Source organism: Triticum dicoccoides, chromosome 1A (assembly GCF_002162155.2).
Source record: "Triticum dicoccoides isolate Atlit2015 ecotype Zavitan chromosome 1A, WEW_v2.0, whole genome shotgun sequence".
In the NCBI taxonomy this organism is placed as follows: domain Eukaryota; kingdom Viridiplantae; phylum Streptophyta; class Magnoliopsida; order Poales; family Poaceae; genus Triticum; species Triticum dicoccoides.
The window spans coordinates 118,315,215-118,326,134 of record NC_041380.1 but is presented as its reverse complement, the minus strand read 5'-3'; the positions used below and the strand labels follow the sequence as shown (position 1 = coordinate 118,326,134).

General features: G+C 47.1%; 2 protein-coding genes across 2 annotated transcripts in view; one reads left to right on the top strand and one right to left on the bottom strand.

Moving 5' to 3' along the window:
• LOC119365942 overlaps nt 1-997 on the top strand; it is a 7,286-nt gene extending 6,289 nt beyond the window's left edge. The window contains exon 9 of the mRNA XM_037631592.1: nt 572-997. Within this exon, the coding sequence (XP_037487489.1) occupies nt 572-635 (64 nt within the window). The 3' untranslated portion in view covers nt 636-997. The remainder of the gene's footprint in view (nt 1-571) is intronic.
• A 162-nt stretch (nt 998-1,159) lies between these two features.
• LOC119365933 (UDP-xylose transporter 3-like) lies at nt 1,160-4,380 on the bottom strand. Its single transcript, XM_037631585.1, has 8 exons — nt 4,224-4,380; nt 3,923-4,136; nt 3,104-3,288; nt 2,687-2,754; nt 2,481-2,613; nt 2,116-2,277; nt 1,770-2,036; nt 1,160-1,639 (listed from the first exon to the last, which is right to left on the bottom strand). The coding sequence occupies exons 2-8, from the start codon at nt 4,044-4,046 to the stop codon at nt 1,520-1,522; spliced, it is 1,059 nt and encodes a 352-aa protein (XP_037487482.1). The 5' UTR covers nt 4,047-4,136; nt 4,224-4,380; the 3' UTR covers nt 1,160-1,519.
• Nucleotides 4,381-10,920: the final 6,540 nt, after the last annotated feature.

The following is a 10,920-nucleotide window of genomic DNA, read 5'->3' as shown; positions in this document are numbered from 1 at the left end:
CGTGGGGAGGGGAAGTGGGTGACGGGGTGGTTAGGGTTTCGGGGGGGAATGGATAAGGGGAGGGGGGTGGCCGGTTGGGCCTGCGCCCGAATGGGCCGGCCAACTAGGCCAGTAGGCCGTGGGAGGGGGTTCCCTCTTTTTTTTTGTTTTGTTAGTTTCTTTCTTTTATTTATTTTCTTTTTCTGTTTTTATTTATTTTAAAATACTTAGGCAGTTTATAAAATTGTGTTTATTACACCATATTGACTTATGTAAAATATGGCATCTCCCGAACACTTTTGTTTTAAATTTTGAAAAACTTTTATTGTTTGCTTTGATTTTGAAATTTGAATTCGAACGGGATTGAATCATTGCGAGGTTTACAACAGTAAGAGTGGTGATGAGGCATCATTAGCAGAGGTTACTGTAGCTTGATTATCCGGGCGTCATATGCTTAACTTATCTGGACACCGCTTTAGTCATAGTTAGCTAGGTTGTTTAGTTGTGTGTGTGCCCATTGATATCCTTTCATGCCCATCATTCAAATTGGAAGGAAATGTGTTATTGACACCGACACCATTCTGCTTTGTAGGTTTGTGCGAGAAGCGGTTTCTGATAGCAGTCTACCTGAAGGAGGGGTTGCAAAGGTTGAGTGATGTTTCCACATGGGGCTGTTGAATTATCGACAAATGTCCACTTATGGAAACACCGACAAAGACATTGTGAACTCAAGCTTTCTTGGGAGCGTGGACAATAGCATGCATCTGAAGAACCGGTGAACCATTTGGTATGCATGCATTGTACGGAACTGGAACTGACAGTTACAACATGGCGAGTTAAATGAGAGATGGATTATAGGTTTTTCCTTGGTATAACAGAACATTTAGCAAACTGAAGTATGTGCAGTTGCTAGCTCATTACAGTTTTGGTATATGACCTGTGTGATTTCAATGTTGCAAGAATTTGTCTTCTACATCTACATTTTGATATAAAAACAGGCACCGTGTACACCTCTACAGATCACAAGATTGGTGCAAATGTTTCATTGCTTCATCTGTGAAACACCGATTCCTCCTTGAACTGTAGCTGTTTGTGTTGTTACATGGAAATGAACCTGGTTATTTTTAACTCCTTAAACTGAAATGTACATCACTTGCATTACTATGGTCCAAGGTAAATCTGAAAGTACAGTTACAAACTTGAACCTATAAATACTTTAAAGTCTTGCACAATTCTTGACCTCGGGACCTTTGGTACAAAAAGAATGGAGTCTATCTGCAGACCAGTGTCCCAACGTGAAGTTACAGTGAGAAGATTTGGACCATATCCAGATACAATTTTACAATATCTGCTATCTAGTTTCATGGTCGATCTGCAATTTTGGAAGGTAAAACCCTCCAAAGAATCAGATCATTTTAATTGTAACTGAAATGTCCATTGCTTCATTACTTGGGTTGGAAAGTTGGCTTCCAACCCTACTATCTCTGCCTACTAAATTGAATCCTGTATAATGCCATCCGCCGTCTAAGAGACAAAATTCTCACGCCCTTGAGTACTTTGAGCTCCACATCGGTACCTTCAAAGGCTCATCGTCATCACCTCCATTTTCAACTTTGCTCAAAGAATCAGAGATCAAAGGTGCCGAGTCACCTTCTTTTGACTGCAATATAGAGAACACATAGGGATTTATAAACAAGAAATAAAAGTAATGAAGCTAAAGAACCACAGGAGAATTGTTGCAAATAAAATATTAAATATTTACAAGGCATGAGATTTGAAAAGCAAGGTACCTGCTGTGCGGAGACATCGGTATTTTTTGGTTGAGTCTCTATTGAGCAGAAGTATGAATATAGTACCATCCCAACAACCGCAATTAGGATGCCAAGTATGTTTCTCCAGCTAAACGGATCATGAAGCAAAACGTAGCCGAAGGTCAAAACTAGGCATGTTTTAAGATGGCCCAGGACTTGGTAAGTAACAGGAGATGTCTTTCCGATCACAAGAAAGGTGCTGAAGTTTACTGAGACCGATATCAAACACGACAAGACGATGAAAAACTGCACATGGAACAAGAGGAGAATCAGAAACAGATTAACAATGTCAAAAGAAGTTTGCCAAAGCTGCTTCATGACTTACCACAACGTTAGATGTGTAATTGAAAGCAAAGACGTTTTGGTTAGTCAGGAATCCATCAAGGAACGGGCCGATAAGAAACAGTGTCAATGACTGGTAAGGACAAGACTGATATAGCAGCTGGGTTGAAGAAACCTTGAATTTCTTCTGAATAGTGTTTGTCATCTGGTAGCTGGTTAAGGACTACAAGACCACACAACAAAAACGGTGGTAATACGTGAATGTAACAGAGTAGTAATAAACAGTCATCACGTCAAGTGCAAATTCTTCATTCTGGAACCAGATGCAAATTCCACTTTCTGACCAAAAAAGATGCCAGGAAATTTCGATTTGGCCAAGAAAAGGCAAAAGCTGTCATCAAAGGATACGATTTGAGCGATGCAAGTCGTGATAATGGCCAGCAAGGACAGTATGGACCCCACAGCATTGAGTTGCAAATCAGTCATGGTTGCAACACCGACACCCAAAAGAAGCACGGAAAGGGAGATCTGGATAGTCCGGCTGCAGTCAAGTCAGAAAATGTTTAGATGAAGATGGTATGGAAGTAATGAACAGAATGTAAAAAAACACAAACCTGAACTTCTTCCTGAAGAAAAGAGTCTCCAAAATAACAGTGCAGGGGATGATGGCCAGCTTTGTCATCTAGACGTAAAAGGACAATTCAGCACCAGTTAGGTGGATTGATTAGTGCAGAAGGAAGGGTGACATTTAATAGCAATCAATGCTTGTACAAAATGTTCAACTCTAGCCAAAAGCCGTCTTGGTAAAGTTTCTTGCACAAACAAGGTAGATATAATTAACCTGCACCCTAACTCGCCAAGTAACTATTGTCGTACCGCGTAGCGGAAGTAAAGTTTGTTACATTTTTACTGTGATGATGATTTTTACTGTTAATACCAAATGTAGTAAGTGCAGAACTGGAGTGAATTAACTATGGAATCCTGACAATGGTACGAGAATAAATGTAAAAAGATCACATAATGTGCAGTACCTGGTAAAAGCCAACAGAATTGAAACCAAGACTCAGATTGAGGAGCCCAATGGAGATGCCATTGAGTACTCCGAATCCCATGACAGTTCTCGAATCAAAAGCCTTGTGCTCGAAAAACTTCATCCATAGTGCCACATGAAGGGAGCAGAAAGTGACCAGGAGATGCCAGCTCGTCAAGGTGGTAGCTGCAAAACACAATTCCATGTCGTAGGATATCAGTATTAATAATTTCACTGGTATCTCATATTCTCATTCACTCTTCAGCACAAGCTCTCTCTATTCTATTCACAAGGACATAAGCAACATTCAGAAATAAGAAATAAAAATGTACCAAGTCAAAGCTAACAAGTTCTTGAACATCACATGTACATACACTCCAGGCAGCACAAACAAACAGAGATACTACTCCCATCTGTCAAGCTACCGAAGCAGCAAGCAACCAGGACATGCTACACAACCTTTTTTTAGCGGTAGCTACACAACCTCGTTCGTTACGAAAAATAATCAAAGCTTTCACAGTAAGTACGCTAGCTCCAAGAGACCAGTCACTCTATCATTTTACACTCATGCTCTCCTGATTTCTACAGTATGCTGCGACGAATCACAATATATACAGTAGTTATCAAACACACCAAATTCAATTGGCAGCTACCACATAAGCTGAAAAGCATCTGGTGTTAATAATCTGAACCGAGCATGTGCACAACCGAAGAACGGAGCACGCATAGATAGATCTAGCAAAATCACAGAGCACCAAGCACGAACACGTAACGTAACGAATCAAGAAGCTGGGAAGCAAGAAACAGTTAGATCTCACACCGAAGGTGAAGCCGAGGGAGCTCATGAGGGCCTTGTTGCAGATGACAATGGACACGGAGGACACCACGGAGAGGCCCAGCGCCCCCACCGTCCCCAGCTGGATCTTCTCCCCTCCGACGCCCATCTCCGCTGCCACCACCCTCCAGACAACAGCACCAACAAAAAAGATCAAGCCTTCCCGATCAGACCGACCGGACCACGCCGCCGGGAGCACCTGCAGGCAAGAGAGATGCCATTTCGATCAGCCAATCGAAGCAGCGAGCGCTCTGCCAAGAAACGGACGGGAGGGGTCGAAACATACCGCGCGCCGCGTCGGTGGATCTGGGCGAATCCGGCCGGGGAGCGGGCAATGTCGGGGAGATCTGCGGAGGGGCGGGCGGGCGGGATCGGCGGCGGTGCGGGGATGGGATGGGATTCGCGGTGGCGCTCCTGCCCCTCTTGCTTTGGCCTTGCGAATCAGGGGCGGGGAGGGAGACGAGGTATTTTTATATGGATGGCCGCCTCGTCGGTGAGATTGGCGATTAAAGGAAGCGGCAATTAGGTATGGTTGTCCACGTCGCTTGCCGCATGGGAACTATTGACTCTGCACTGAATACCTGCTGAATTTGCTAAAAACTTCAAACAGGGTCCACCTTCCTCTTGTCTCAATTTGCCAAATTTGCCTTTTTGTAGCCATAGTTGTTGCAAAGTTTTTTTCTTTTTTTTTCGACGGCTGCCATGTGTACATTCAATCGAGCATCAAGGTACAACACGCGCCACGCATGCTGTAGAACATACTCGAACCGACGAGAGGGGGCACATGTCCTGGCACAGACAAGAAACACATCTCACGTAATAGAAAATCACAACAAGGTCCCTGGGGAGGGGGCGGTTGCTGTCGTCCTTCATCGCCGCTGAAGGGAGAAGAGACAAGCTCCTTCAGCCAAAGAACTGTCGGTGCTCCGTCACATCAAAGCTTTGAGAATCGATGAAGAAAACTATCGTGAACGAGTAGCACATATCATTGTAATGTGTCGTCCTAGGAACCCCGTCCATCGGATCTACCTTCCCCGCACAATGTCGTCGAGGGACCACTGGATCCCGCCATCATTCCACCCACAAACCCTTCACGAGAGCAGGCAACACCTCTTTGTAAGCCAACATTGCCGATGGAGGTGTCGAGCACCGGACTACTCCTATACATCTTCTTTGAAGCTCCACAACGACACTAGAGTACACATTACCTCGATAGGCGAGTTGGAGGAAAAAGCTCTAGGTCATCTCTGTCGCCACGTTGACCCCTCTCGGAGAAACATCATCATGGATTCGTCGACGATGGTGGAATCTGGCATGTTGGTCAAGGATTTGGAGACACCTTATTCGGTGGTGTTGTCATCACTACCGAAGCCGAAGATGAACCGATTAAAATCTACCAACGAAGATAACCTACAACTGTAGAAGAACAAACCGAGTGGGGGGTCCCCCCTCCACCCATGATTATGAGGTCATGAACAGAGGGGGTTCATCTAAGTCGACGCGTGAAAATCTGTTGTTGAACGCAAAACATGTGACCCCTCTTTCCTCAGAGGGAAAAGACGATATTTTTCCTACCTAAGGGTCTTTTTTTTTTACGAAAGCTGACGGAGCAGCTTTTCTTTTCAATTATAGGAAGAAAGGTGTTACAGGTATTGTGGCCTGCACAAGTGCTAGGCCGAGAATAGGAACAAAGTAACATCAGACATCATAACAACTATACATAAGTGCCCAAGTCAGTCCGGCTCACGTGGTCTGTCTAGAATCTGCTGAATCCTGTGACGCCCAGCCTGGTTCCATAGCATAAACTCATCCATCATCGAGTTGAACACTCTGCTAACAGTGGACGCCTTGGTTTGGAAAATCCGAGCGTTCCTCTCGCGCCAAGTGAACCACCATATGGTCACCGCAAGACCACCCCAGCCCCTTGAGTTGGGCAGATTAATGCTCACCACGTTGGACTCCCACCATTCAGCGAGGCTGGAGGTTGCCCCTGTCGGTGCAAGTGTTGTGGGAAGGTTGCAGTGGTTCAGCATCAAACTCCATAGTGCTTGGGTGAAGGAGCAGCGTGCCAGGAGGTGATCGGCACACTCGTCCGCTGCCCTGCAGAGACAACAGATCGGGTCGTGTGGCCATCCTCTCTTACGTAGGTTGTCCGTTGTAAGGCATTTGCCCAGGATCGCTAGCCAAGCAAAAATTCTACATTTTAGTGGAGCATCTGCTGCCCAAATGTGCCGCTGGCCGGCGAGGCGAATGCACCCCTTGAATTGCACGGCATATGCAGTGGCGGAAGAGTAAGCACCGCTCGGCGTCCATCTCTAGATCACCGAATCCGGAGTTCCCTGCAGTAGGCGCACATCGGCAACCATCTCCCAAAGCCTTGTGAATTGGACAATGGATGTTGGTGCAAGAGGGTGACGCAGGTGTCTAATCCAATGGCCATCATGAAGGGCTTGAGCCACAGTGAGGTTCTTGCGAGTGCAGCAAGCAAATAGGTTAGGCCCCGCGCAACTCAGAGCAACCCCATTGAGCCAAGGATCTAACCAGAACTTAATCCTTTCTCCATTTCCGAGGTTGAACTTGACAGATGCGTTGAAGAGGTTGCTAAGATTCTTGTCGATTGTCATGGGTAGGAATGCCCATGGCTTGTCCGGCTCGTTCCAGGATTGCCAAAGCCAGCGAAGGCGTAGAGCTAGGCCTTGAGCTTGCAGGTTGGGGATCCCAAGTCCCCCATAAATCTTCGGCCAGCACACAAGCTTCCAGCTTACCAAGCATTTGCCCCCAACGGCAGCTTCCTTGCTCTCCCAAAGAAAGCCTCTTCGGAGTTTGTCAACAATTTTATGTAGCCAAATCGGTTGTGACAGGGCAATCATTTGGAAAACCACCATCGCAGACAAGATTTGCTTGACAAGTATAAGGCGCCCATCCAGACCCATGAGTCCAAGCTTCCAGCAACGAACTTTAGCCAGTATCTTGTCAATATATTCCTCATAATCAACCATCTTCAGCCTAGAGTCAGAAAGTGGCATTCCGAGGTACTTGCAGGGGAAGTTTTTGCATGCACCCATTGAGGTACCCATAATCAGAGCCAGATCGAAGCCCTCACAGCGAATTGGGGTGAAAGAGCTCTTCTGGAAGTTGGTGTGTAACCCGGTCGCATTGCCAAAGAGTTGCAACAGTTGCTTGATGGATGCAATTTCAGAAGGCTCCGGATTGATGAAGATCACAACATCATCATCATCTGCATAGAGTGAGGTTCGGAAAGGCATGCGAGATCGCCCTATAGGCTTGAGCACCCCGGCCTCGACGGCGGCATTAATGAGGGCAGCAAGGCAGTCCGTCACAATGACAAAAAGCAGCGGCGATATAGGGTCTCCCTGCCGGAGACCCTGCTGATGGTGAATTGAGTCCGTGAGAACCCCATTGACAAGCACTCTAGAAGTGGCAGTAGACAACATGATAGAGATCCAGTCACGGAACTTGGTGCCAAAGCCCTTGGCCTCGAGAGCCTGCAACAGCAACTCCCAAGAGACCGAATCGAAAGCCTTTTCAATGTCCAGCTTCAACATCATGGCCGACGTCTTTGATTGTTTGAACATCTTGGCAAGGCACTGAACATACTTAAAATTATCATGAATTGTGCGACCCTTGATGAAGGCACTCTGGCAAGGTTGAACAAGGTCGTTCATCCTACATCTTAATCTCGAGGCAAGGATCTTCATGAAAAGTTTGCTAATGAAGTTGACCAAGCTGATCGGCCTAAAATCTCTAGGGGTTGATGCTTCAGGGCTCTTCGGGAGGAGCACAATGGTGGCTGAATTGAGCAGATGAAGCTTTCTGGCGTTTAGGCACTCGATCTCTCTGACAGCCGCCATGATGTCCAACTTGATCGTGTCCCAACAGCTTTGGAAGAAAAGTGCAGAGAAACCGTCAGGTCCCGGAGACTTGCTCGGGTCAAGGTCGAACAACACAGACTTGACCTCATCTTCTAAGATAGGCCTCTCTAGCTCCGAGAGCTCGGCTGCGGTTATTCCAATATTCTGCAGGTTCAGTGTGCTTGTCCTGACACGTTTGTGCCCAAGAAGTTTCGAGAAGAAAACGAACATGGCCTGATCTTTGCCAACTTGGCTGGTAACTGGCACCCCATCAGCAGTGAGGCGGTGGATAAAGCTCTTTCTTCTTCTAGTAGTCGCCTTGGCCTGAAAGAATCTCGAAGTTGCATCCCCCTCTCGAATTCGGGTGATCCTGGACCGTTGCCTCCACATAGAGCGTTGCAGCGCAACGATTCCAAGACAATTAACCTTGAGCATCGCCCTGAATTGCCTCTCATCGTCCGATAGCATGCGCTTGTCCATGGCTTGGTCCAGCATAAAAATCAGCTCGCTAGAGACCGCCGCTCTTAAATGCAGATCGCCAATCATACAAGAATTCCATTTACGAAGAGCTCGGCCTGTGGAAATAAGCTTCATGTGCAACCTGGAGCACGCATCATTACAATTTGGAATCTTCTGCCAAGACTCAAGAACAGTCTGATGGAACCCCTCCAAGCGGACCCAGTGGTTCTCAAATCTGAATCTTCGAAATGGCTTGAAATCAACATCACATGAAAGGAGCAAGGGACAATGGTCGGACATCTCGGTAGAAAGTGCTTGTAGCAGACAACTAGGAAACAGAGCATCCCATTCCTCATTAAAGAGAACTCTATCCAGCTTGACCATGGTGGCATTTGCCTGCTCGTTGCTCCAAGTATAGCACCGGCCATGTAGGTACAGATCTCAAAGCTGCAACTCATTGATAAAATTTCTAAAAGCAGCCAACAACCTTCTGTTGATGTTCAGGTTATTCTTGTCTGTGGCTCTAGCAATCAAGTTGAAATCCCCTGCTAAAATGCAAGGAGCACCGGCAGGCAAACCACTTGACATAGTTAGTTTGAGCTCATCAAGCAGCACTAACTTGGCTTGATCATCTTGTGGGCCATAGACATTGATCAGATTGAACTTTGAACCTGACTGAATAAAAGTGCCTTCAGCAGCAATGAAACTAGTAGTAATGATCGGATTACAGAACTTGACCATCGCACTATCCCAAGCCAGAATCAACCCTCCCCTAGTACCAACTGCAGGTGCAAAGAAAAAATCAGAGAACCGGCTCCCACAACACTGCTGGACAACACCCAAATCAACGAAATCTAGCTTTGACACTTGCAAGCAGAGGACAGATACATTGTTGTTGGAAATAACAGAGTGAACAACAGCATGACGTGCGGGGTTATTTAGCCCACGCACGTTCCAGACAAGGAAGTTGCAATCCATGGGGGAAACTATGTCGACACGCACCGAGGGAGGCAACGGTTAGGCCATGCTTACGACCTCCCTCCCCTGCATCTTGCCTGCCTTGGCAAGCGCGGACAGAGCAGAAATCTGCTCCAGAGAGAGTGGCAGGTCAAAGATCCGGCGGTATTTCTCGAGCTGCTCCTCCTATGATTCGTCTCCTTTTTCTGCTATGGCCAGCCCTCTCTTGGACATCACTAGCTTTTTGGCTAAGCGCATGGTGCGGTTTCCGCCACCGGAGATAGAGGCGCTGCGCCCCTGGAGTCTACGACTTCTTCTCAAAGCAGCCACAGGGGTCTTTTTCGCCCTAGGAACCCGTTGGGCTGGGTGAGAGGTGTTGGAAATATGCCCTAGAGGCAATAATAAATTACTTATTATTATATTTCCTTGTTCATGATAATCGTTCATTATCCATGCTAGAATTGTATTGATAGGAAACTCAGATACATGTGTGGATACATAGACAACACCATGTCCCTAGTAAGCCTCTAGTTGACTAGCTCGTTGATCAATAGATGGTTACGCTTTCCTGACCATGGACATTGGATGTCGTTGATAATGGGATCACATCATTAGGAGAATGATGTGATGGACAAGACCCAATCCTAAGCATAGCACTAGATCATGTAGTTCGTATGCTAAAGCTTTTTCTAATGTCAAGTATCATTTCCTTAGACCATGAGATTGTGCAACTCCCGGATACCGTAGGAGTGCTTTGGGTGTACCAAACGTCACAACGTAACTGGGTGACTATAAAGGTGCACTACGGGTATCTTCGAAAGTGTCTGTTGGGTTGGCACGAATCGAGACTGGGATTTGTCACTCCGTGTAAACGGAGAGGTATCTCTGGGCCCACTCGGTAGGACATCATCGTAATGTGCACAATGTGATCAAGGAGTTGATCACGGGATGATGTGTTACGGAACGAGTAAAAGAGACTTGTCGGTAACGAGATTGAACAAGGTATCGGGATACCGATGATCGAATCTCGGGTAAGTGTCGTACCGATAGACAAAGGGAATTGTATACGGGATTGATTAAGTCCTTAACATCGTGGTTCATCCGATGAGATCATCGTGGAACATGTGGGAGCCAACATGGGTATCCAGATCCCGCTGTTGGTTATTGACTGGAGAGTCGTCTCGGTCATGTCTGCATGTCTCCCGAACCCGTAGGGTCTACACACTTAAGGTTCAGTGACGCTAGGGTTATAGAGATATTAGTATGCGGTAACCCGAAAGTTGTTCGGAGTCTCGGATGAGATCCCGGACGTCACGAGGGGTTCCGAAATGGTCCGGAGGTAAAGAATTATATATATAGGAAGTGCTATTTCGGCCATCGGGACAAGTTTCGGGGTCACCGGTATTGTACCGGGACCACCGAAAGGGTCCCGGGGGTCCACCGGGTGGGGCCACCTGCCCCGGGGGGCCACATGGGCTGTAGGGGGTGCGCCTTGGCCTACATGGGCCAAGGGCACCAGCCCCTAGAGGCCCATGCGCCAAAGGGACAAGAGGAGGGGAGAGTCCTAAAAGGGGAAGGCACCTCCGAGGTGCCTTGGGGAGGATGGACTCCTCCCCCCCTTGGCCGCACCCTTCCTTGGAGGAAGGGGCAAGGCTGCGCCCTCCCCCTCTCCCTTGGCCCTATATATAGTGGGGG